At 34.2% G+C, this 27,552-nt stretch overlaps 2 protein-coding genes and 3 long non-coding RNA genes across 5 annotated transcripts; all 5 read left to right on the top strand.

Moving 5' to 3' along the window:
* Positions 1 to 1,025: 1,025 nt before the first annotated feature.
* Positions 1,026 to 1,608, top strand: LOC145578738 (uncharacterized). Its single transcript, XR_014098908.1, has 2 exons — positions 1,026 to 1,143; positions 1,324 to 1,608. It is a non-coding gene; the product is annotated as an uncharacterized LOC145578738 (long non-coding RNA).
* Positions 1,609 to 2,995: 1,387 nt separating this feature from the next.
* LOC145578745 (uncharacterized) lies at positions 2,996 to 5,757 on the top strand. Its single transcript, XR_014098909.1, has 3 exons — positions 2,996 to 3,577; positions 4,633 to 4,720; positions 5,462 to 5,757. It is a non-coding gene; the product is annotated as an uncharacterized LOC145578745 (long non-coding RNA).
* Positions 5,758 to 13,492: 7,735 nt separating this feature from the next.
* LOC145592238 (V-type proton ATPase subunit E-like) lies at positions 13,493 to 17,976 on the top strand. The gene is made up of 6 exons (XM_081648693.1): positions 13,493 to 13,755; positions 13,894 to 13,994; positions 15,499 to 15,655; positions 16,004 to 16,197; positions 16,451 to 16,550; positions 17,664 to 17,976. The coding sequence occupies exons 1-6, from the start codon at positions 13,654 to 13,656 to the stop codon at positions 17,697 to 17,699; spliced, it is 690 nt and encodes a 229-aa protein (XP_081504819.1). The 5' UTR covers positions 13,493 to 13,653; the 3' UTR covers positions 17,700 to 17,976.
* A 1,706-nt stretch (positions 17,977 to 19,682) lies between these two features.
* LOC145592242 (6-phosphogluconate dehydrogenase, decarboxylating 2, chloroplastic-like) lies at positions 19,683 to 21,928 on the top strand. The gene is made up of 2 exons (XM_081648698.1): positions 19,683 to 20,633; positions 21,107 to 21,928. The coding sequence occupies exons 1-2, from the start codon at positions 19,762 to 19,764 to the stop codon at positions 21,714 to 21,716; spliced, it is 1,482 nt and encodes a 493-aa protein (XP_081504824.1). The 5' UTR covers positions 19,683 to 19,761; the 3' UTR covers positions 21,717 to 21,928.
* A 1,620-nt stretch (positions 21,929 to 23,548) lies between these two features.
* Positions 23,549 to 24,371, top strand: LOC145578750 (uncharacterized). Its single transcript, XR_014098910.1, has 2 exons — positions 23,549 to 24,076; positions 24,205 to 24,371. It is a non-coding gene; the product is annotated as an uncharacterized LOC145578750 (long non-coding RNA).
* Positions 24,372 to 27,552: the final 3,181 nt, after the last annotated feature.

Here is a 27,552-nt window from a genome sequence, read left to right on the forward strand (position 1 = left end):
TAATGTGTAATTGATTACAAAAAATCAATAAAAAAAATTACAACAATATAATCATAGTAATACCTTTAAACTCATCTCATCCTTTACTTTTTCTTTGGTGTCTTTATTCCTCCTCTAATGTACATAGTCTTTAATTTGATATTTCATATCACGTTGATACAAAATTGTGAACGCAATGTTTGTAATCTTGGAAGGTTAAGATTTTTTAGCTAGCTCATTAGTTGTCTAAATTTATATTTTATCATGTATGATATGGATTTGTGATCACAACGAATTGATTTCCCGTATCTTAACTAATTAAATTTTAATGAAACAATTTTATATAATTGATTCTTTTTTTTCCACTTTCATATGGTCAATCAAGTATCGAATATATTTTTTCCTCAAAATTTTAATACAATGTAGTGAATTTACCTTGTTTTTAATCCAAAAAAAAAAACATATACTAGTAAAAAAAAATATTTCTCGTAGATTATTTTTTACTTAATTGAGTTTAGCATAAATCAGTTTGTAGATTATTTTTTACTTAATGGAGTTTAGCATAAATCAGTTTACGATAATAAAGACTGCGTAATTATAATTAATTTACTATTCAAAAAACAAAATTGATACTTATAATTGCAAAATTTCTATAATTCAATTTCGTTTAATCAATAGAATTTGTAAAATTAAAGGTTGAAGCTGATTATTACAACAAATTATTAGTAAACTGCAACAAACAAATAAATAAAAATTCATTATCCCTTATGATTCATTCAACGGTATCTTTTACCCAATATGAACTAGCAAGAAAAAAAACCAAGAAAAAGGTGTCATACCAAAATTACCCTGACCAAGGCAAAATGAAAAACGGGAAAAAAATATTCAATATATTGTGGTCACCAATAAAAATATGAAATTGATTCACCATATTTTATTAACGTTTTGAGAAAGAAAAGGCTATTACATAAGGAAAGCAATCTTATCCTTTCAAGATTACAAACACTATACTTTTGAACCTATAAATTGAATTCTAATTGACATATGTTGTACTCATAAAACCATTCATCCTCTATTCAATCAATAACAATATAATGGCATCAAGCACCACTTTGTCTATTGCTGTCATAATTCTTTCTTTTTTGATATTGGTGAATGCAGATTGTAAGTGATACAATTATTTTAATTTTTGTTTAATTTGATTTCTATCTCTCGCAGTTATATATTTCGTGTATAATAATGATAATTGTTTTGTTAATTAATTATATATTAGAATGCCATTAAATTTATATTGTGATTCAATTTGTTTTAGTGTTTAAATAAATTTTCTATAAAAATGTGTAGGTCCTCCTCAAAACCATGAAAGCTTGAATATTCAGAAGAGTAAGTTGAATAACATTGAGCATGAATTTGGATCCATAGATTTAGTTCTTGATGTATGCGCGCCAGTAACTCGCAAAGGAAAAAGACGATATTGTTGTCTTGACTGGACATGTTATGATACTAAGGATGCGTGTTGTCAAGATTATTACGATGGTGGTTGTACCACTATATAAATAATGGAGTAGTTATCTTTGTATGAGTATAATATTTGATAAATATTTATTAGTTGAATAATTTAATTTGAAATCTATAACCTAGCTTTAGTTTTCCCGAGTTGACGCGTTTATTCTCCTTGTCCATTTTCGGAGTTTTGCTTTTGAACCAAATTCCCGAAATTCAATTTCAATTTCAATAGAAGAGAGAGGTTGTTTTTTGGCGCCTTTAATTTTGCTGAATCTCCTTTTTCCGATCGTCGTCAACACTCCTGTTTGTTCCCTTTCCCATCATTTTCTCTGATTGCGTTTTTTTTGTTACAATTATGTTATTTGATTCTAATTTGGTTCATATTTCAAAGCTAATTCAATTTCTGAATATTTGATCAACTGCTTACATTTTAACCCTCACTTGTACTTACTGTTAAATCCTAATTACTAATTTACATATCTTTTGAATTTATGCTTAGTTTCTATACTATTATAATTGTATGTGTTTGAATCTGAATTACTATTGTTTGGTATTTGGTGGGTGTAATTCCGAATAATATTATATTTTCATATTAAACCCTTCGTAATGGGGTGGTTTCCTCAAACAAACTTTGTGGGAGCGATGGGGTTATTGTTTAGTTAGTTTAATGTTTTTATAAAACAACCTGATTGATTTTATTGTTCTTTGTTCATTTTTAAAGTACCCCTTATTATGGACTTTCTAATAGATGGGTTATAACTATAAAATTTTCAATTACTCAATTAACTCCACTTGTCAACTGAAATATCTAATTAACCTGTTTTGATTTTCCATGGATACGTTAACTCCATTTGTCAACAGCACGTAACTGAAACAATTAGTTTCCTAAAGGATTTATGGTTGGACGGCTTTGAAATAGTGTAGCTTATTGCCTTCAAGCAGGAGTTCCCCTTTAAGATCGCTAAGGAAGAAGCTGAAAAGCTTAACTGATGTTCTTATTTTGCCATCTTTTTTTTTATGAAAGTTACCAAAGTGCTGCCAGAATTCCCGATGTTTACCAGGTTTTATTTTTCATTAAAAGTGACATATACTCATGTGTACCACATGTTTTCTTCTACCACTTCTAGGCGAATTAAAAAGCAATAAACTACTTTGGCACTTTAGGATAGATGAGTATGAAAGATGAGTTGATTTTTACATATCTTAAGCTGACATATTTCTGTTAAAACAGAGGTTTATACTTTACAGGTGTAGATGTGTGGTAATGCTTGGCACCCCGTTTCTTTTTGAATTGGCAGATAGCTAGAGCAAGGTCTCATACCTCTTGGCGGTTTATTCAGTTTTCGATTATGATTTTGCTCTTGTCATAATTTAAAGTTATAAACCTTGCAAAACTGTTCAATTGATTCAGTTTTATACTGAGTGAATTTTTATGATTTTTGAATAGGTAGTTTTTGTCTTATGATATTAGCATAATAATGTCATGTGGTTTGGTTTGGAACAGAATCATGTCACTATATCTTTTTTAACTTGATGTATAATTGCTTTTGTATGTTGGTGATGATTTCCTTTGACTGATATGCACATCTTGAATCTTTTTAGCTGTGCTGGTATTTTCAGTTTTTTTTTTGTGTCTCAGTTAGACCCCTGACAAAGAATATATGTATCGGAGATTGAACGAAGTAATTACAGAACTGTTGTGGTTGGAAGCTGCTTGGCTCCTTGGTTAGTGGGGCGATGTGAAGGATGGAAATTTTGATTGATAGTTTGCTTTTAGTTACTTTTATGTTTTCTATTTTTCCTTATTTAAAAATTGGACGGTCACCGGTGGAATTGCACACTGATTCCGAGGTATTCCATCTAATCTGATGGGTGACATTAGTCCTTTTATCTAAAGTTGTTTTAAAGTTAAATGGTCGTATTTTTCTATCCTATATCTTGTATGTCTTTTACTTGCACAAGGATTGAGTTAACATCGCTTCTAGATTTAACTTAATCTATAATGTATTACTTTTTTGGTGAGCTAACTTAATGGCCTTTTCAGGTAAAGAACATGCTCAACTTATCTCCAACTGTAGAATTGATATCTCAGGTGCTCTTTAGGAACTTTATTTTAAATCCTAGAACTATAACTCTATGAATGCTGCACTCATTTAGCATATATGATTTTTTTGTTGCATTTCATCTGATACCACATTGCTGAAATGTATGTATGCTACCATACTGAACTGTGCACTTTATAGAACTATGTAGTGTTGTACTGCAGCTGTTTTGACTATTTTGCAATTTTAACACGGTCTCTTAATGTTTAATTTTAAATTACAAAAATAAATATTTGAATTGGAAATTTTCTTATTAATTATTTGATGATGGCGAGTTCTTACTATGTCATTATGTGAGTGTCTAACGTACATGATTAGATTGAAGTTCGGTACCAAATTTGTAGTTTAAGTATTTACCTCATAAATAACTAAACTAAACCTTTTAGTTTACCATAGACTGCCACATAGGCTTTGGCGCTCTGGATTTATTTGGTCTGCCTTGGTTTATTAGGCTAAATGCGTTGAATATGACCTGAACTTAAGTATGTAAATTTCTTTGTTGTCCTGTCTTGGTTTATTAGGCTATTGGCATTTGGCATTGAATATTATCTGAACTTATATATGTAAATTTCTTTGTTAAAATTTTATTACTACGTATATTACCTTAATTTATAGGCAATTGATCATCTGAACTTAGACTGTGTTTGGATTGAGGAAAATGGAAGGAAGGAAAATGGAGTGATTGAATTTCTTTCTATTGGATGACAAATGAAGGAAGGGAATTGGAGGGGAGAGAGATAGAGGGATTAATTTGGAAGAAATTGATCTTTCCAATAATGGAGATATTTGGAAGAAATTGATCTTTCCAATAATTGCCTCATTGTGATAACCTGTGTAATTCGGTAGACATCTTCTCTTGCCCTTCACTCTCTCTCTTTAATGGTAATTTGCTCAATGTTGAGTGGGATTTGTATATTATATGATTTGCTCAATTTTCCTGTTCCAAATGTGATTTGCCTTATTTTACTGGTCTCCTTTGGTACTTATACTTTGTTGTATAGTGAAATTAATTGGTGTTTTTCTAATTAGATACTATGTGATTTAGGCTGTATTTTATGAGCTCTGCACAGAAGCAAACTTACACTCCAAAGAAAGGAAAACTATATGTATTATCATGTTTGCTGGTCTACAAGGTATGTTGAATGTTAGGTGTGGTGCGATCTACACTAAATTGTTAAAGTACTGCTTTTCTGTTGTTTTTTTCTAAAAGGAGGCCTATACTAAAACTTGATCTTGATCTTCTATGTATAATTTTGCTGCAAGCTTAAATGTTCAAGACTAGGGTGGGGGAAGCTTGTTGGGGGGGGGGGTACTTTTATTGACATTACATTGTTAGGATGAAAATATTGTTTTAAAAAATACCCATTCTTAAGAGGGACTGAACCAAATGACGTGAACTAGACACAATAAGGAAGCGTCTTAAAGTTAACAAATAATCAGCCCTGTTCGCCATATTTCCTGTTAATGGCACTTTGCTACTTTCATGATCATGTAGAGTTGTAGTAAATAGCTACTAAGATCTTCTGTCTTTAAGTGTTCAAGTTTTTTTTTACACTCCTACTTTTCATCTATGGCTTAAAGTTATCAGCACTTTCTTAGAAATTAAGGACATCAAAAACCATATGTTAACAAGAAAATCATAGGGACCATAACTATAATCTATTGATATCTGATTTGGACTTCTCTTGTTGCGAATTTATGTGCAATGCTAATTCTTACTATAATACCATCCTAAAACTGCCTTCCAGACTGAATCAATTTTCAAAAAATGTTTTTCGTGATTTTTTTTTCTATTAGCAAATTAATACTATGTGTATTGCTATCATCTTGGATTTAAATTTGTTTGGTTGACATCAAATAAAATGTGTTACCAGGGAACAACTGCTGGAGGCGCCATGGAGACAATGGGTTTGTTGCATCCTTCCGGGAAAGGTGTAACCCATCTGACGGGAATATTGTGAAATTAGAAAAACATATGTTGATGGAAAGGCTATGTGACAGAGTATTGGAGATATTTTATTTTAGGGAATTAATGTTTTTGTATAGGGACCCCATAAATCACAGTGTATCAAATCAAACAAATCTTCTGCTTTATTCTCACTAATTGGAAAAACAGTACGAGTTTGTTTAGCTCGGGGACAAACATCACAACGATCTAACAAATTCTTTATTTTGCTATTCTTACTAGCACTAGAAATAAAAGACAAATGCTGGCTTGAAGGATGTCCAAGACGCTGATGCAACAAAAGAGTCGTGTCTGCAGTTGTAGCATGAGAGAAGACTTGCTTAGCCACCGGCTTGAAAAAGTACACCCCATTCCGAAACTCACCCAGTCCAATCGGGATCCTCGACATGCGGTCCTGTATAATACATAATTTGTCAGTAAACATGACAATAGTATTTGAATCCAAAATCAACTGACCAATGGAAATCAGATTGCATTTTAAGTTTGGAACATATAAAACATTGTGAAGAGTTAATTTAGAACTCAAATGAACACTGCCCTGCTTTGTAGCAGAGGTTTGTACACCATCAGGAAGACTCACAGGTCTGGGAGAAAGGTCAGTGCAATCAAATAAATGCTCAAGTGTGCCTGTCATATGATGTGAGGCACCACTATCAAGCAACTAGGCGCTTGTCTCAAACACATGCTTACCATACAACTTTTCGGATGACAGAGAAGAGTCAAGAGGACTCATAAGACGCTGCACTTGCTCAGTGGTTAAACCTGTAATAGACGAGGATGCTTGTTGTTGCCGTGCTAAGCCATCACTTGTTCGGGCAGCCTGTGTTGCAGCTGCTGTAGGTGTAGGAGTGGACTGCCCGCGGCCCTGAGTTCCACCTCCTCGACCACGGCTTGGACGACCTTTACCACGACCCCGACCCCCATTAGGATAGCCCAGACGCTGATAGCAATGGTCATAGTCATGACCAAGTTTATTGCAATGGGTACAGAATAGGGGCTGGTTAGGATTTGGCGCAAAACGAGGGGTGGTGGGTGCAGGGGAATTTGAAGACTGTGTTGCAAAGCTTAGTACCTCAGTCTTATCATCTCGACCTCGAACAATATTTTGATGTCTCTCTTCTTGAGATACCAAAGAAAAGGCTTTATTGATAGTAGGGAATGGATCCATACCTAAGATTTGGGTTCGAATAGCCCCATACTGAGTATCATCAAGACCCAAAAGAAAATCATGAGTCTTAGCATTCTCTGCTCGTGTACGGAGTTTAGTTGCTGCCGCACATACACAACCACAAGTAATATCCTCAGAACCATAAAGAGCATCCCACAAAGCTTTAAATTGATTATAATAAGTAACCACATTTAGACCTTTTTGCTGTAAAGAATGGTATTGTGATTTCAATTGATGAGTACGAGGTCCATTAAGGATTTTAGTAGGAATACGATTAAGAAGCTTCCCCCTGGTTTTTCTCCTTCATCTCCTACTAAGGTGTGTCGTCTGCGGAAATCTCTTTATGGCCTTCGTCAGTCACCAAGAAATTGGTTTGCCAAGCTTTCTTCAGCTCTACGAAAATATGGGTTTCATCAGTCCCATGCTGATCATACACTCTTTACTTTCAGGAAGGCTGGTGACATTCTTTCTGTTTTGGTATATGTTGACGATATTTTAGTGGCTAGTAATAATCCTACTTTATGTGCATCATTTAAGAAATATTTGGATACATGTTTCCAACTTAAAGATTTGGGACCTCTGAAATATTTTCTTGGCATCGAATGTGCACGTTCTTATGAAGGAATGTTTCTTTGCCAGCCTAAGTATACCCTTGACATTTTACAAGAGGCAGGTTTGTTGGCCTCAAAGCCAGTTGATACACCTTTGCCTCAAAATCATAAGCTCGCTTCCGCCACAGGCCCTCTATATGCTGATCCTGCACAATATCGACGTATAGTGGGTTGTTTAATCTATCTCACTATTACACGCCCAGACATATCTTATCCTGTTCATATATTGTCCCAGTTTATGCAGGCTCCTCTTCAAGAGCACTTTGATGCAGCTATGCGTGTGCTGCGATATATTAAGTCTCATCCTGGACAAGGTATACTTCTTCGCTCTGATAGTGATCTGCAACTTTATGCATACTGCGACTCTGATTGGGCAAGCTGCCCTCTAACTCGACGCTCGATATCTGGTTATTTTATTATGCTTGGGTCGTCTCCCATTTCGTGGAAAACGAAGAAGCAACACACTATATCTCGCTCTTCGGCAGAAGCCGAATATCGATCAATGGCATTTACTTGTGCGGAGATTAAGTGGTTACGGAGTTTTCTTGCAACACTTGGGGTTTATCATCATCATCCTGTTCTTTTATTCTGTGATAATCAGGCCGTCCTTCATATTGCTGCAAATCCAGTCTTTCACGAACGTACCAAACACATCGAGATTGATTGTCATTTCGTTCGTGAGCTCCTAATGGCTGGTGTTATTTCTTGTGCTCATGTCTGTACCACCTTACAGCCAGCAGATTTCTTCACTAAGGCATTAGGCGCTTCACAATTCTATTTCTTACTGTCCAAGTTGGGCGTTCGTGATCCTCACGCTCCTACTTGAGGGGGAGTATTGGAGATATTTTAATTTAGGGAATTAATGTTTTTGTATATATAGTCTTTTCAGTTTAATTGATTGTCATTTCGTTCCCTAGTTGTTTGGTTTTCCTAATTTATTGATTGTCATTTCGTTCCCTAGTTGTTTGGTTTTCCTAATTTAATAGGAACCTAGAGTTTAGTTTGTATATAAACTCATTTCTACACAGTTTAATAGACATACTACTTTTATCCCAATTTCTACATGGTATCGGAGCCAGCGTGACACAAAGGTCACGGGTTCAAACCTCATCCGCCCATCCTTCAAAGTGGAATGAATTCGCACCAGGTATGGGTGGGCCTGTGTTGCATCCACATTTCAAGCCCAAAGGGCCTTTCATGTGAGGGGGAGTGATAGAGTATAAAACATATTCCTGGGCCTCAACCATCAGCTTAAGCTTTTGGTTGAGTTGGTCCTTTAACACAGAGAAAGAGAGGTTTTTGAGCACTATATGGCAGATCGAATAGCACATGTCCTTAAAGAAGTACTATGTATTAAGGAAAGCTAATAACAATGCTTGATTTTCCAACCTCGAGTGACATATGGTCCTATTTGACAGCCATTTTTTTGTTCAAAGGAGGACCAAACCTCCTTGACAAGTTTGTACAATTCTGAGCCCGAGAGTGTTGTGCTCATGCTTGCCTTCCGTGATGATGCTAGACGTCTTTGGTATCTTTCTCCTCTTTGCTTGGAGGTGGAAAGGTATGAGGGGACTACTTTGGTGAGTGGTGTTTTTCAGTCTGAAAGAAGCATAATGATCCAGCCTGGTGAAATATGTTCAGGAGCCTAATTGGGGGATTTGGCTTCATAGAATTGCGTGGATTTTTTAGGGGTGGAAGAAGGAGGTGCCTGATGTTATTCACAAAGCAGTGGGCTTGGTTGGGAATTATTTGTTATCTCTGGAATCTCATTGCTCGATGGTTGCTAGCCCCAAGCTAGAGAGTAAGTGGAGTGTGTCGCCACTAGAAGTGATTAAGATCAATTCTGATGCTGCCATTTTCTGTTCTGTTGGTGTGGGTTTAGGAGGTGTTAGGAGGGACACGGTGGGAGATGTGGTTAATTCGACTTGCTTGCGGATTCATGGTAAGTTCAAACCTGATATTGCTGAGGCTCTTGCCATGAAACATGCTCTAACCATTGCTATCGAGTCGGGTTTTAGAGAGATAAAGGAGTTTTTGTTATTTTTTGAATTGATTCATACAAGTGAGCAAAACCCATATTTATAGAGCTAATTCTAGTAACAAATACACAAGCTGTAGGGAATATTTCAAGCATTACCCCAAAATTGAACCCCACTGCGATCATACACTTAAGCATGGTGGCGTCCAAAGGGAAGAAAGCTAAAGCAAAAGAGTCGCCAACAAGTTTTAGGAAATTGTAAACTGTTCACAGGGTGAAGGTTACACCCCTTAACGATCCAGGAGATCGTTAATCGTTAACTCCAATAGGTCTGGAACCAAGACTAGAAGTTCGGGGATGAAAGTACAAATCCAACCTAAAAGAGATTGAACCTGCCCTAATAATTTGTCTTTACTTTATTTTTCTCGTATTCATGTGCGCTTTTTGACTAACATGCAATTAATAGGCTTACCCTAAACTTGTTTAATCTATGTTGGTTGAATTTAATGCACAAACAAATCTATTATTGGCGATCACTTGAATTATAATCAAATTAACCTAAAACAAGATTATTAATTACCTTATTAAGCGTGATTATAAGTACAAATTCCCTTTAAACATGCATAAAAGGTGTGATCAAGCAATAACAATAAATATATATCAAGCAACATAATATTAATCATAATAATTATAACAATTATAATAAAAAATCATAAAAATAATCATAATCATGTTAAAGCATAATAATAGCAAGATCCTAGGCATGACACTAACAAGATTAATAACAAACCCTAGCATATAACTAAACATTATCAAATATATAGCTATAACATGATACTAACATGAATATTAGGAAAGAAAATAGGAAGCATCATAGAAATCATAATTAATATTATATTCTTTACCCTAAACTAGGAACTTATTGTTGTCACTCTAAACATCAAATTAAGACAAGCATCCTAATATGATAGTAGGAATCAAAATAACAACTTAGACATGATTTCTATATCATAATATCAATGAAAACAATTAAAGCGCTTACTTGGATGCCTCGTATCTCCTTCTAATAACAAAATACAACCGTTAGTAACTTCAAGGAAAATAATAAAATCAAACAATTAAATTAAATAGTTTAAAGAAAGAATTAAAGAAAATTTAGACTAGATTTGGGACCAAACCCTCATAAATCAAACTTTACACGTCTAGGGTGAAGACAACTTTGAACTTGGCTAGGTGTGTCTAGATCTTGTGAATGCGGAATTTTGTATTTGTAAAAGAAGTGGTTTAGAAAGAGAGAGAGAATATCAATAATTTCTTGATGAGAGTTGATGATTTGAAAAGGGGAGATATGACCTCTATTTATAGAGAAAAAAGAGGGTCGAAGAATAAGAAAAGAATCCGAAATCGAATGGAAATAAAACTCGACATATAACAGTTTTTGTGGATTTTGTTTTTATCATATCTTTTGATCCAAAAGTCCAAATAAGTCATATAATATCTCGTTAGAAAGCTCTTGAAGTCTACTTTCCAATACAATTAAAATCAGATTAAAATATTTTGTGGATAAAAAGATATGACCGAAATAGTAGGACGGTGTCAGTTTTAGATAGAGTTTTGTATTTCATTCATATCTTTTTTGTTATAAATCGGAATTAATATTATAATATATCATTGGAAAGATAATTTCAATATCTATCCAACCATATGAAATTTGGATAAAGATTATGAGGCACGAAAATAATATCTGACTGTCTTTGAACATCTTTAAATTCGAATAGAATTAGAAGGAAAGTTTTTATAAAAGGAAAGTTTTTATTTAACACAAATTCTTTAATCTTATCTTTTCAAAAAGGATAATAAGATCTTTTATAAACTTATAAAAGCTTCTAATTAATCCTAATTAGTTTAGGAATAGGATTAAACCTTTGGACCCTCCACATGATCATTGGGCCGTAGGTAAAAACCGGTTTGAGCCCAGTTTAGTATTTTGGCCATAACTTCTTCATTATTCATCAGAATTGGGCTTATAATATATCGTTGGAAAAGTCTTTTCAAGAACCATCCAACTACACCATTACTAGACCAATATCATGGACCAAACTGAACTGGAATGCACGTTTTTCATAAATAGGGTAAGAAAAGAAATATTTTCAAAAACAAAAAGAAGAGATTTTTTTAATAAAAACATGCTCATCACTAGACTTTTCACACTTTCACCTCGTTCGATGATCAAATGACATGAAAGGTATTCATCACTGAGTTTGGTTTTGAGGAGACACAAATGGGTGTCTACAGCTACTGTTTCAGTTAGAAACTAATACTAACATAATTAGTTAACATTCTGTTATTTCAATGTAGTGTTGCTAAAGTACTAGGTCAGCTGTCAAAAAAAAAAAAAAGTACTAGGTCAAAATGTTACTTTCCAATAATAACCCCCTTTTTCGTTTAGGATGAAATTTTGTATTGGTTTGCCATTTTTGTTTGTTTTGCAAAAGCTTTACGTTATGGTCTATTTGATACATGACACTTGGTCGATTGATCCAACTACATTTGAGAATGGTACATCATAATATGAGTTTTAGTAATTCTAGTTACTAACCTAGTTATGCACTGTTTGTAATGAAAACATTGGCTAAATAAAATTATTCAAGCAAATATTAATAAAATTATTTCTGATAATAGTATCTACAAACGGAATAAAAAGGGAGAGCAATAAGGTCAGTTAAAACAAAATCTTCAAAATTTTATTAGATTTTAGTTTTATATAACACTAGTTTTGTGCCCCGTGCGATGCCCGGGTTGTTTATTGGAGATAAATTATATCCAAATAGAATTTTAAATTAACTTTTTAATCTCTATTTAAATCCATCCAACGTGGTGCGACTTGGCGAAAAGTTGAAACGTCGAGTGTCGTTGTCTTGTCGCTTGGCTAAAAGTTTAGCTTTATCGGATTGTTCGTTGAATTATAATCTAACAATTTTTTTGAATAAAATTATAATTTAATTTGTACATGTATTTTATCGAAAATAAAACTCTAAACTAACAATTTTATCCTAAAATTCTATTCAAATAGAATTCTATACTAACTTTTTTTTTTATCTTATGAAGTCTATTTAAATCTATCCAACGTGGCGTGACACTTGGCGAAAAGATGGAACGCCAAGTGTCGCAGCCTCGTGACCTGGCTAAAAGTTTAGCTTTATATATTAGTTATATGATATGATATGATATGATATATGATATGATGATTGCAAAATCTTGATAACATTCTAGATGATATTCTTATTTTTTTTATTTTTTATTTTTTTCTCTTTTTTGAATTTCGTTAATTGGTGTCATGTTAAACAGGATGGTAATGTTGTTGCTCATAATTTAGCCCGTTTAACACTTTTGGTATAGAGCAAATTTGGGAGAACCATAGCCCTTGTGAGGTTTCTCCGTATGTATGAATGGACAAATTAATAAATCTATACTATATACTAAAGTAATCACCAGAATTATCCCTTAAGTACACATGTCACATTCACAAAAAAAAAAAATTCCCGCCCAAATATTTTTTAGCTTTTTTTTTAAATTTCTTTTTTTCCCTTAAAAAATAACATGATAAAAAAATTTTAATGAAAAAAAACTTACAATAATTTATAAAATATTTTAAATAATGTATCTAACATGAGAATTTTAAGGATAGACATGATATGAATTCAAATTCAAAAATAAAAAATGTTACATATAAGCCATTTCATTTAAACTAACTCCATTTTAATTGAATTTTATTAATTAATTTATTTATTTTTATTTTCAAGTCTTATTATTATAAATCCGTGCATTTGCACAGGGATAAAACTAGTTATCAATATAATGACGTCTTAAAAGGGATTTTTTTTTCCCTGCCAACTGTGTAGCTTGGTTATTACTTTAGCAACGATAAAAAATAAGACCATCTCCATATCCAGTAACTTGTAAGAATTTTCCTATACACAATTGTTTAACATGGTATCAAGAGTGTAGGTTTTGATGGCGGTGACGATAAATTTGGACGGCGGTATTTAACACCCTATATTTAACCGCCTATCAGATGACAACAGTAGTAACCTCGTGAATATTCCCTAATTTGCCAGCTCACACATTAATGTGAAATAAACCCTTATTTAATTTTTTTGTGATCTCTTTCCAATTTTTCTTATCAACATTATTTGTCCGACTCACAAACTCTCCCCCAATAATTAAAGTCTCACGGTTTCATTCATTCATCGACACTTTGAAGAACTGATCTTCGTCTTCCTCTTGCCCTATCATCTTCAACCAATCAGAGGAGGAGAGAGAAATTTCCAACAGATCCGAAGATGAATGACACCGATGTCCAGAAGCAGATCCAGCAGATGGTTAGATTCATCCGCCAAGAAGCGGAGGAAAAGGCTAACGAGATCTCCGTTGCTGCTGAAGAAGTAAGCGAATCGATTGATTTTTTTTGTTGATTTTGAAGTTTAATTGAAGAATTTTTGTTTGATTTGAAATTTTGATTGTTTTTGGTTCGATTTTGATTGGAAAGAGAAATTGATTGATTTTTTTTTTTTGGTTTGTAGGAGTTCAACATTGAGAAACTGCAGTTAGTTGAAGCGGAGAAGAAGAAGATCAGGCAGGAGTATGAGCGTAAGGAGAAGCAAGTTGAAGTTCGCAGGAAAATGTAATTTATCGATTGAATTGCTGCTTACTTCGCTGCTTAATTTCATGTTGATTACTGTGAATTGTGATTATACTGTCGCTGAATTTGATTTCTATGATGTGATTGAAAGCACTGACTATGATTGATATTTTACTTGGTTTCTTGTGGAAGTTTAATGTGATGATCAATGGCTATGAATGCATGATTTGGCTATTGGTTAGGATTGAATGTAGTTTATGCTATGCTGTTGATGATTAATCTGGTTGAATTTGATTTCGGCTTTGATTACTTAAATGTTATGGCGGGTTATGCTATTGTTGATGTGGTTTAATCGATTTTGGCTTTGATTACTTATTCACAGATTTATGATCCAGATTGATTGATAATGTTAATTTGTGAATTATTGAGTTATGTCAAGTTCTTAGGGCTGAATGTTAAATTGTGGTTGAAATTGCCGTTTGCTTAATGTTATACTTCGTATCTCGTATATGTATTGTCTTTTGATTGTAATCTTTGCATCATTACGTAATTTGAAATGTACCTATTTCCCTTTAAATAGACGTGATTAAGGCCAAGTTGAGTTATATTATTTTTCTGGAAAGACACAATTTTTCTTTATATGCTTAAATTGTTTTTGTGAAGCTGTCCATTTATGGCCTCTAGAATTCCGTTTTATCCTTCTTTGGTATGAAGTTGGAGATCCATTGTGTTTTTAAGGCCAAGATTTGTATGACTGGATAAGATTTTGGCGAGAACTTTTGTTTGATTTCTTGCCATTATTTAAGATTGGTGGTTTGACAAACGGGTAGAAATCATGTTGTGGATTCATGTGATTTACTTGTGCTTCATCTGTGGATTCCTAGTTTAAGGTGTTATCTCCAATTTCCTAGGGTATGTTTTCTGTGATAAACATGATGCAGGACTCATTTTGCTCATTTATTCAAGTTGTACACCAGTGTTTGTGCTGTCCTGTCCTGTTGTGTATTCTTTTTGTTACTCGTACTTTTTATTACTTGTAATTATTATTTAAATCAGATTTTGTCAATCAATTGAGAGGCTAAAAGGACATGTTAAACTTATGAAAGATAATGCTACTTCAATTAGGTCCTACAAATCTCCACTAGTAAAAGATCTGCTTATTCTCTAAGCGCTAAAGTGTGTGCCTTAAAAGTTATGTTCCTTCCATCACAAATTTAATTTTGCTTCAAAACATCAAGCAACAGTAAGTTAGTTTCTTAAATAGAAGATCTCGATTGAGGGGATCTATTATATGATTTCATCTTCCCCCAATACAATTTCACTTGCTTTTGGCACAAAAAAGAAGAATACTAGATATAGAGAGAAAGTGTAGGGATGTATTGAGATTGTGAGAAGTAATTATAAAGTATCGTAGAAAGGCATGATTGAAATGTATTGTGGTCTTTGTTGGATGGTGTTAGTAGTTAAAGTAAACTCTTTTAATTGAACTTCTGTATTTGGGGAAATAATAATCCATTAACACTTTCTGATCTGCTTCTTTTGGCAGAGAGTACTCTATGCAGCTCAATGCATCTCGGATCAAGGTCCTTCAGGCTCAGGATGATTTAGTTAATTCCATGAAAGAAGCAGCAGCCAAAGAGCTACTGCGTGTCAGTGGAGACCATCATCATTACAGGCAGCTTTTGAAAGAGCTCGTTGTTCAGGTTAGTTGATATTTTGCTCTTTCTAGTCTTGTAAATTCTTCTATTTTCTTCTTCTTCTTTTTGTGTGTGTGTGTGTGTGTTTGTTTGGGGGGGGGGGGGGGTGTGGAATGCCTTGCCTAAAGTGATTAGTTGACCTGTAAATGAGATATCTCCTCTTATATGATTTTATCTCCTGATGGCTTCTTGATTATACAGTAGATATGTCTTACTTCGACCTTGCAAAGAGATTGTCTCTTGTTTATTCAGCCATATTTATAATTTTAATTTCTTTTAATGAAATAGTGTGAAATTGGGATTGATATACCCCCCATGATTTTTATTTTTTTTCCTTTTCCCTTTTGTTGACAGAGTTTGCTTAGGTTGAAAGAACCTGCTGTCTTATTGCGTTGCCGAAAGGATGATGTGCACCTGGTGGAGCATATTGTTAATTCAGCTAAAAATGAATATGCTGAGAAAGCAGATGTACATGTCCCTGAGATAGTTGTTGACACTATTCATCTTCCTCCTGGTCCTGGTCAACAGAAGGAACATGGTCTTAATTGGTAAGTTAACTTGTTTGTGTATGAGCTCTTGGATGGACTAAATTGATTTGGCTGGCTGTGTAAGATGTTCTTTCTTGATTTTGAATTTGTAGGCTGCCTTAAGTAGTAGGTGGTTTGTTGCTTAAATGTCGATGAAGGATTTTTGAGTTAAACTATTAAGTTTTAAGAACTGATGTTCAAGATGTTAAATTTTGTATTGAACATTGTACAAGTGGTGTGCTAATGGTATTATTGTAATCCCTGTTGCTTCTAGCTCTGGAGGTGTTGTGCTGGCTTCTCGGGATGGAAAAATTGTGTGTGAAAACACTCTTGATGCAAGATTGGATGTTGCATATAGGAAGAAGCTTCCTCAGGTGATTTATGCTTTTACTCTCCTTTGTAATATTTTGTCTTTATAGAAGTCTTCAATTCCTATCCCTAGTAAGTAGTTCCTTAACCTGTGAAGCTACAATGTGTATTTTCATGGTGGATCTGATACATTGATACTGGGAAACTTCATCCTCTGCCCTGAATTGTTTGTCACATAGTTGCAACCTTTTAAAATTAAGAATGTGACATGTTTATACAAGAAAAATACCCTTGATAATAGTTGTGTTATCTTTTTCATATCCCATCCTTAATTTTAATAAGGGTGTATTAAGAAATTTAGTCATATTACTCTGACTATTAATTCTTTGCAAAAAGAGTAGGATTTTAAGAAAGAAAAGTTGGTCTTGTTTTTTTCTCCTTTATTAAGTTGGGGGGGGGGGGGGGGGGGTACTAGGTGAAATATTTAGAGGGGTTAAATTGACAGGTTGTATCGGTGTATTTGTTACTTATAGTGACTGTGCTGTAATATTGTATCTGGCCTGGTTTATACATCTGATTCACTTGGACTCAAAAATAAAAGGCACAAAATTTGTTAAAGAGGAAATAAGTTTGAGAGAAGTAGGACCGCTTCTTGATTAATATGAAAAATAAGGAAGTTTCTTACAACGGTAAGCTCACCACTCTTTAAGTGACTTCAGGTCACAACTCTCCAAATGCAAATACCATATTCTAGCTACCTCAGCGATTGCCCTCTCCCACTTCCTATATGTACATCAGTCCAAAAAAACAACAATAATTAAAAAGAGCCAGTTAGGTTACACAAAAGGCCAAAAGATCAGTCACAAATATTTCCACCAAACCCCCTTGCAGTCATTTGTTGAGTGGTGGCTTTTCACTTAAAAATTAAAATGTTGTGCTGCTGCTGCTCTATTTCACCTGCTCCCTCGGTCTGCACCCTTTTCTTGCATTTCCTCTTATGTGTGATGATGCTTTGGGGCTGCACCCTTGGGTTCGTTACAGATTCTGAGTTGCTACTCTTAGGTCCTTATGTTCCTGTTGTGATGATGAATTTAGTTTTATTCATCTTTTGTGGTACGATGTTAAGTTTTTTGGCCTTCTATAAGAAATCTTCTTATAAATCTTATAATCCAATGCAGATCCGCAAGCATCTCTTTGAGGTTGCTGCTGCATGATGAGCTGTTGTCAAGAGAAACTCGTGCATTCCTTGTCACCGAGGCCGTTAAGATTTTGGATATATGGTCATTGACCACAATCAGCAATTTGTTTATCGCTGTGAGACAAGTACAAATTCTATTTATCCATTTGAGTGACTAAGTTGATTAGTAAGTACATGAGTGTTTTATGTATTGTTAATCATACAATTAATCAGACATTGAATTCGTTATTTTTCTTGCTTATGGTCATTGGATCAAATAAATGACAGCTTCAGATAAAAGCTGCGTTCCTTCATTAGCTTGTGTAATTTTGGATAGTCTTAAGCAATGAATGGAAATATGGAACGTTGAGTTGTTAATTATCAGGTAATAGGCCATCTTTTATTATGGGTTTTAAGCATGCTCCTGTTTTTCCAAGCTGTGCTGTGTTTATTTATGGGTTGGCAAGAAGATATACTTCGTGGTTCGCTGGTGTACAGTACGAGACTGCTAGTAGTATGAAATTCTACAGGTGAAGTTGTTTCATGATGTGTGGGAAGTTTGTATTTTCCTGTTTCGGGTGTGTTTCAAGTCTTAAATGACTGAAACTTGATTGATTGTTAGGATTAATCGAGCTATCTATTGCATTGGTTTGAGCTTTTCTAATTAGGCATTAGTAAATACGGATGCTAATTTTGTACAGTATCTTTTATGCTTTAAGCAAGCGGAAAGAAATACCATTAACATATCGATGTGTATCTGTCTCAGCCTCAGCCTCAGCCTCCTGGGCTAGCAGATCAAATTTTTTCAGAAAACTGCCGAGAGTCTATTTGAGTCAAAAAGAGAACAAATATAATGCAATGTACAGTGCCAAACTACAAGTATTTGTTAGTAATATTTTTCAACACCACATCATGATTCTTGTTTATGCGTCAAGAAAGTGTCCTTATTTGCGCCAAAAAAATAAATAAATAAATAAAATAAAAAGCTAAAAACTTGTACGGAGTACACATTCAGATATTGTTTTTGGAAACAGTTGATGCTGTTGATATTATTTTGGGTCAATTAATTAAAAGAACGTTGCAAAAGTGTACCAAAACTCCAAAAGTGCATTGAAAATGAGAGGACAAAAGATGGAGGCTAATGTAGCTAATTTAATTAAATGGGTGATTGTGAGTTGATCCATGATTTGCAAATTGACATTAAATTATTGTATTAAACATAACGTATTACTCTTTCCCTCTCTTAGCTTTGGCGTTTTACTGAGACTGAGAGCCCATGATGCAACTTGTGCCTGCTAATGCATGTGGATGCGCCACCCACGTTGAAGGTCTAAAGCCGCATTTCCTACAACTTGTGACCTTAATGGCTCTTGGTTTAGGCTATGTGAAATACTCATTTTGTGGAATGTACGTAATATTTGACACGAATTCAATTAATCTTTATAATTTCTCGATTTATTAGTTGAACTTGAGCTACTAACTGAACACCCTGAAATCAAAGTCGAGCATAGTTTTCATCTTCAAACTTCGATATAAGAACCTTAAGTATCGTTCAAACCAAAAACTAGTTTTGTTGTAGGCTGGTATAGCTTAGAATTTCTAATATATTAGAAAGAAGTGTGATAAACAAACTAGAGTTACGGAGTATTACAACACATCAATGTCCATACTATCGAATACGGAGTGCTGTATTAATTAACCTATCTTAGCAATCTAATTTGCTACACCATTACACAATTTGCATCTCGATAAATGTGTTGTTACTACATTATCAACCTAAGTGGTTGCGTGATTACCCTCTTGTAGATGTGTTGGATACTCCGTATTAGATTATGAGTACTTACAATAATTAAGCAATAATAGAGTAGTTAATATTCTAATTAAACAACCAATTAGCCTCCTACACAATCCTACCTTCAACCCTCCACCTATCTCCACTCCCTTGGAAGGTCACTGTCCCTTCACTCCCTCGACGAGTCCGTCTTTTACCTCCCCTTCCCTACTTTCTCTCTCCTCCTCCATTTCTATATCTTCCCTTCTTCTACACACCAACTCCCCTTCACCTTTCTTCCTCCCCATTTTCTCTCTCCTCTTCGACAATGGCGGCCGCTTCTCAAATCGGACTCGCAGGTCTCGCCGTCATGGGCCAAAACCTCGCCCTCAACATCGCCGAGAAAGGCTTCCCTATCTCCGTCTACAATCGCACCTCCACCAAAGTCGATGAAACCATCGACCGCGCTAAATCCGAAGGCGATCTCCCTCTCTTCGGCCATTACACTCCCCGCGATTTCGTCCTCTCAATCGAACGACCCAGATCCATAATCATCCTCGTCAAAGCCGGGTCACCCGTCGATCAAACCATCCAGTCTCTCTCCTCTTTCATGGAGCCTGGTGACACCATTATTGACGGTGGTAATGAGTGGTACCAGAACACTGAACGTCGTTTATCTGATGCTCATTCTAATGGACTCCTTTACCTCGGAATGGGGGTTTCTGGTGGTGAAGATGGTGCTCGTTTCGGTCCTTCGCTTATGCCGGGTGGCGATTACGCGGCGTATGAAAACGTTGAGAAGATCTTGAAGAAGGTAGCAGCTCAGGTTGATGATGGACCTTGTGTTACTTACATTGGTGAAGGTGGTTCTGGGAATTTTGTTAAGATGGTTCATAATGGGATTGAATATGGTGATATGCAATTGATTTCGGAAGCGTATGATGTGTTGAAGAATGTGGGTGGTTTGAGTAATGATGAATTAGCTGGGATTTTTGATGAGTGGAATAGAAGTGAGCTTGAGAGTTTCTTGGTTGAGATTACTGCTGATATCTTCAAGGTTAAGGATGATTTAGCAGAAGGTGGATTGGTTGATAAGATTTTGGATAAGACTGGGATGAAGGGTACTGGGAAATGGACTGTTCAACAAGCTGCTGAGTTATCTGTTGCTGCTCCTACTATTGCTGCTTCTTTGGATTGCAGGTATAACCCGAATTGTCGTTTCGACTTATGACTATGTTTATTTTGCTATGATATGAATTATACTATATGCTTTTAGTAATGGTATACTTCATAGTATTCTTGGATACCTTCATGTATTATTTAAGGTTTATGGTTCGATTTTCGGGGACACCCGTAGTTAATTGAGTGATGGAGAATCGTAATGGTTTTCTTTGTGATATCATGTCATATGTTGGATTATGAAGGATTGGGACATTGTAATGATTATCCCTTGAAGGGGTACCTGGTGATGAAATTGAAGTAGGGTATATTGGGTATGTTCATGTTTTTGTTTGGTAGAATATGTATTTGATTATAATAGTCATTGAATTTTAGCTGAGTGTGTTTATTGATTTATTTGTTATTTGTTATGTGTGGCTGCATGATGAAAGTTTTATCAGATATACTGAATGGATATTGTTTGCTTATTGAATTGGTACAATCTTGCTTTGTAGGTACCTAAGTGGGCTGAAGGATGAGAGAGAAAATGCAGCCAAGATACTAGAAGCTGCAGGGATGAAGGATGAGGTTCATGCAGTTCGAGCCGGGGTTGATAAGAAGAGGTTGATTGATGATGTGAGGCAAGCTTTGTATGCTTCAAAGATCTGTAGTTATGCTCAAGGGATGAATTTGTTGAGGGCAAAGAGTGCTGAGAAGGGTTGGGATTTGAATTTAGGGGAATTGGCAAGGATTTGGAAAGGTGGATGTATTATCAGGGCAGTTTTCTTGGACAGGATTAAGCAGGCATATCAAAGGAACCCCAACTTAGCTAGTCTGGTGGTTGACCCTGAGTTTGCGAAAGAGATGGTTCAGAGGCAAGCAGCTTGGAGGAGGGTTGTGGGTTTGGCAGTTTCTGCTGGGATAAGTACTCCTGGAATGTGTGCAAGTCTGGCTTATTTCGATACTTATAGGCGTGCCAGGCTTCCAGCTAACCTTGTTCAAGCTCAGAGGGATTACTTTGGCGCTCATACCTATGAGAGGGTTGATCGTCCTGGTGCCTACCACACAGAGTGGTCAAAGCTTGCTCGTAAGAGTAACCCTGATGTTGCTGCTGCCCTTCACTGAGCTATGCTTTTTTTCCCTTGTCTTGTGTTTTTTTTTTCCATGTATTTTTGTTGTTTCGAATTGAAATCGGGATTTTGTGTCTCCAATGATCCCTGATTAGGCATAGGAATTGTTATAGTATTGTTTTAGCTCAGTAGAATGATAGTGGAAACTGATATTAATAAGAGCGTGCCTTTTGAAATCAATACAAGCAGGCATTGTGTGAAACTAAATTGAGTTTCCCTTTCTTTACTTGAAGAACCTATTATACTTTCATTGTTCACTAACAGTTATCTGTACATGTTATTACATTAATCTCTCTGCAGTCTGCACTGGTGAAAAACAAATGGGCATAATAGTTGTCTTTATGGTTTTAGTGCTTGCTGTTTGTGTGCTAGGAAATATTTCCTTTTACGTGATAACATTATGAATCATAAGTTGTTTTCACACAAAAGGTGTTACGAGTCCTCATTGTGTACTCCTTATTCACTATAATGATATACTACTGCCCGACTTGCTAATGTCATGAATATTTCTATATCTCACCTGAGGAAAATGTTTCCCTATTATTTTTCTAATACTATGAATCACTATGTATCAAGAAGGACAAGAACCAACTTTATCTAAAATGAGAACCTCTATATGTAGGAAGTTTTTTGGGCATATAAATTGTTACACTATTAATTTAGCTCAGTCGAAAGGGCAGATGTAGATAAGAGCATGTCTTTCAAAATCAATACAAATGTATGTCAGTATTTCTCTTCATTGATTGAATACTTTTTCAGTTTTTCTGTTTTATTGCTCACTTTGATTTGGTACTTTCCCGGCTGTGGCTGCTGGTCTGTACCAGATAAATAAATTTGTTAAGAGGGGAAATGCAATTGTTGTGTGAAGCTTGAAAGCCAAATCTAGTGCATGCTTGTATTAAGAAAACATTCTATGCTGTTGGTCTATGATTGTCTTGCTGCTTACTCTGTTGATTTGTCCATTCACTCCGTACCCTGTCAGTTACTTTGGCTTTTGCTTAGACCAAATTTCTGTCAAATGAGACTCTTGTATGCAGGTATTTTTTATCTTATAGTTCATTTTGGCCGTTCATTTTGTTTGTGTTTATTTACATTTTGTTTGGCAGGTGGTAATAATTAGTGAAAATTGGAATGGTTTTTGTTGTAATTTCAAGAAATATATTACCCTATTGTACATGGTAATGCAACCACATCTCCTAAATTGTTTATTGTTACCATGGGTATTGACATAAGATGTACATTTACATACAAATTTATTTTATTATCACCTACCAAACAGACTATTAGTGTAGCTGTGTAGGGTTTGCATTATATAATCAAGTGCAGGTATTGCATAATTAGTTTGTCAAGCAAGGTTTGAAGAGAGAAATATGATAATAAGGCCACTAGAAAGGTTGGTAAGTCAAATCATTTATATCTGCGATTCCAGAGTTATCAATCTAAATTTATTTCTTCCTATAATTTCTGCTCTAGTGATGCTATTCTGTAACAGAAGATTGCACACCTTGCTGATGCATCATTATAATATTCAAGTGTTCTGCATCTGATATCTGATGAACAAACTTTGTGTCTGACATCTATGTAAATAATATATTGGTTTTACATTGCAATGTATATTTTGTTTGTGAATACTATGTTATTTCTTGTATTTTAGTCTGTTGCATACTTCCATACTGAATAGAGTATTTAGTGGAGCTGATCAAATGGAGACTGCCACTACCTCTACAATTTTCAATGGGCATTCACATATCAATCATGTCCTGTTATAATAGTAACTTATGTGCTTAGATATTCATATCCATATTCTACTTGTGACTTTGAATTAACTCTATAGTTTAAGATGATTTAACACGTTTTTGATATTTTTTGTAACCCTCTCAACATCTTTAAATTTTTCACAAGTCCTCGTCACATGCCCAAAAAGCCCCTCAGCTAGAGCTGTCAACAAGCCGAAAACTACAGTAAATGGACGGTCAAAGAGCAAAAACCAAACCATCAGAGTTATTGCAAAGCATAGGTTCCCTAAATTGCCAAATAAAATTGACATTCTACCTATTAATCAAGAACATATTATTCAAAGATATTACTCACATTTTGCCATTTCACATATCTACCACTCTACCAGTCCGTGTAGGTAAACAATGTGACCACTTGGCGGTCCACATTTTCACACCTAAAAATCAACTACATATCCTGCACATTTCCTTCCCTAAAATCTTACTATCTGAGAACATCACAATTCACTTTTTTTTTTTTTAATCCCTAAATCTGTTGAACCAACAACAATGGCACCAAGAACCGTTCTCTTTATCGTTGTCATCCTTCTTTCGTGTTCGAGGTTGGCAAAAGCAGACTGTAAGTGTGTAATTATTTTTGTTTTAATTGAATTTGATCTCGTTTTTATAGTAGTTTATATAATGATGATAATTGTTTTGTTTGTTAGCTATAAGAATGTCATTAAACTCTAATTATTTTTCGTGTAGGTAGAAACCATGGAACTGAAAATGAATTTGGTTCCGTAAAAGTAGTTGTTGATATATGCGCCCCAGCACATCGCCATAGAGGATTATAATACTGTTGTTTTGATTGGATATGCTATGATACTCTAGCTGAATGTTGTAAAGATTATTTTGATGGTGGCTGTACGAAATAGCTCTTGATTTAGAGCATATATAATAGGTTTTGTTGTAATAAAAGAGGAAAATTTATCATATCTCTAGTATTGTTTATCATGTAATTTCGTTGTTTCGAATGAAATTGGGATTCTTGATGGATTTAGTGCGTGTATATGAAAATATTTCCTTTTGCATACTCATTTTATACTCATTCACTATAATTATATACTATTGCTCTATGTTATTTGAGTCTACGATTGTCTTGCTGCTTACTCTGTTGATTTGTCCATTCACTCCTAAGCAAACAATCCCCTTATAACTTTTATTCCCTGTCAGTTACTTTGGCTTTTGCTTAAACCAATTTTCTGTCAAATGAGACTCTTGGATGGTATTTTTTTTATTTACATTTTGTTTGGCAGGTGGTAATAAATAGTGGAAATTGGAATGGTTTTTGTTGTAATTTCGCAAGAAATATATTACCTTAATGTACATGGTAATGCAACCACATCTCAGAGATGTGTATTATTACCATGGGCATTGACATAAGACGTACATTTACATACATGAAAGAACATAGAAGAAGAATCCCAAGTATCAAAGGATGTGAATAATCACCTTAAAAATCCTCTTAAATGAGGGGTTATGAAAGTTACTTATCAAGAGAATAATGGTGGTGAGTAATCACCTTAAACACCCTCTTAAATTGGCGGTTATAAGAATTACTCAAGATATGAAATGGCGCCACATCATATGTCTAGTCATGATGACACGTGACGGGCTCATACTAGGTTAGGTACCGTGCCATGCACGGTATATCTTAATTTTCATCATTAATTTTTTTTTTTTTTTGAACGGGAAGAATATTATTATTAAATAAAAGCCATACGACATCTACAATAATAAGGATCTGTAAACTACAGATTTAGAGAAAATATCATAACTTTTACAATCAAAATCATAACTAATTTTCATAATTGACATAGCTCATACTCCACCGCTTCAAGCTTGACGCGAGCAGTGATTTTATATGTCTTTCCATCTTTCCAAGTTGAGACATTCGCAATCTGCGCTGATGTTTTGATCGACCGGTTGATGACAAATCCCAGACCCATAGGAATCCAAATCACCTTCTTAATTATTATAAGAATCCTAAAAATAAAATTCTCATCCATAGATGAGAATCAAAATCCTAGAAAATTGGGAAAAATCTAGAAAATTGGGGCAGACTCTCACGGATGGAGAGAACAAAACAAAACAAATAAAACAAAACGTAAAACAAAACAAAAAAAAAATTGAATTTAAGAAAAAGGGTTGGAAGTAGTCTAATTTCCGAAGAAATTAGACTATTTCCGGCCTAAACGGCCAAGAAAATTAAAACCCTAGAAGAGAGAGGAGAGAGGAGAGAGGAGAGAGGAGAGAGACGAGAGAAAAAGGGTATAGGTTCATCATTGTAATCCCCCGTATTTTTAAATATTTTATAAATGAAAATTTATTTTATTTATAATATTTATTTGTTATTTTTCATAATTTAATTTCAAAAGTTTCAAATTATTAATCTGGGTCGAAAATTATTTGAACTAATTATTTTATGCACCTTTATTCTACAATTTATGTCCAATCATACAAGCCTAACCCATTTGTTTACTTAATCGACCCATTATTTTTATGAGGCCCAATCTTCTTATTTACCCTACAATTCTCTCCTATAAATACCCCATGAATCCCCAAAAATTTCCCACACAAAAAGGTTAGTCTTATTTTTTTTCTCCTTAGTTTTATTAATTTGTGTAATTATAATTATTGATTTTTGGGTTTTGATTTTATTGTTTGAAATTAATTTAATTAGTATCAAATTGTATTTTGATGATTAAATTTGATAATTTCAGATTTTATAAATGTCATAATTTTCAGATTTTGTAAATTTTATAACCTAGGGTTTTTAATTATTGAAAATCATGATTTTAGGGTTTTTATGAACAATTGATTTAGGGCTTTTATAGTAATGATGTTTTGAAATTTTGGTGATTATAACTAATGATTAGTTTAACTTAATTCCAGATTATTTTGAACACTTAAATTCGGGTTTTAATTTTTGGATTTCCATTCGTTAATATTAATCCCGTTTTAATCCCGATCAGGTTCTGAACTCATTCGATTTTGATGAAAAAATAGTGTTTTTCATGTGGAAACAACGTTTTAAGAAAGACTCACTACTAAGTAGTGAGCACCACCCTCTCGTGGCCAAATTCAGCCACTAAATATGATTTTCGAGTAGTTTTTGATTTTAATAAAGTTTTTTATACTTAAAATATTATCCTTGAGTTTGATTGATAAAATTAATTATGTTTAAAGTTAATTAATCATAAATATATGTTTTTATTGAAGTTTTAAGTGCTGGAAATAGTTTCTAAGTATTAATTTTGATGTTTTATAAAGAGGGTTTAATCACTCATTAAGATGGGAGATTATTAGGGGTTTTTTAAATAATTTTCAGATTTTTATTAAACTTTAAACTTGCTGTAATTTCATGCATAAGTGTGTATTTTAAGGTTTTTATGAAGAAAATTTAAAGAACTATATATAAGCCTTTAATTATAACTAAAGGGAAGGTTTTAAAGTGTTGTTTGATTTGGATTTTGAAGGTTTTAAAGTAAGTTAGTATTGCTGTACATTTGATTGATTGGGTATTGATTGAGATGTTATTGTTTGGTTTAAGAGAGGAGTTTATTGAAGGTGATTTCTAGATAGTAAAGTGGCATACCAATTCGTTTATTCAAGGTACGTACAAGTTACGAAACATTGCTTTTAGGTGCATGTTTAGGGACGGATCGAGAACTTAGTATCATGTATAGGGATGACTGGGTTAAATTGTTTGGTTATACATTGTGAATTTCATATGATGTGCACTATTTTATATTGCAAGTATTATTTGTGCTCTAATTATGTAAGGTGCGCTTAGAGGCAAATGTATGTGATTGGTGTAAAGATTAATTTATTACTCATTCATGATTATGCAAACAGGATGAGTAAAGGAAGAATTCAAGTCTTATAAGACGAGGTTAAGGTTTTGGGGTGTCTTATGCACTCAAGGTGTTTATACACCGAGGTAATTAAAGGAAATAATAATAAATGTTGCTTGTCATTAATAAATCAAGAATTGAAATTGGAAAGTTGTTTTACTTGATTGAATTGATATTGGATTGATTGTATTGTTTG

This window comes from Chenopodium album, chromosome 2 (genome assembly GCF_948465745.1).
Source record: "Chenopodium album chromosome 2, dcCheAlbu1.1, whole genome shotgun sequence".
Classification (NCBI taxonomy): Eukaryota; Viridiplantae; Streptophyta; class Magnoliopsida; order Caryophyllales; family Amaranthaceae; genus Chenopodium; species Chenopodium album.

Excerpts from the sequence above, each read along its gene's own strand:
- LOC145592238 (XM_081648693.1), top strand. The coding sequence starts at position 13,654 with ATGAATGACACCGATGTCCAGAAGCAGATCCAGCAGATGGTTAGATTC. Across the intron at positions 13,756-13,893 it reads TCTCCGTTGCTGCTGAAGAA|GAGTTCAACATTGAGAAACT; the intron begins GTAAGCGAATCG and ends TTTGGTTTGTAG. Across the intron at positions 13,995-15,498 it reads GTTGAAGTTCGCAGGAAAAT|AGAGTACTCTATGCAGCTCA; the intron begins GTAATTTATCGA and ends TTCTTTTGGCAG.
- LOC145592242 (XM_081648698.1), top strand. The coding sequence starts at position 19,762 with ATGGCGGCCGCTTCTCAAATCGGACTCGCAGGTCTCGCCGTCATGGGC. Across the intron at positions 20,634-21,106 it reads GCTGCTTCTTTGGATTGCAG|GTACCTAAGTGGGCTGAAGG; the intron begins GTATAACCCGAA and ends CTTGCTTTGTAG.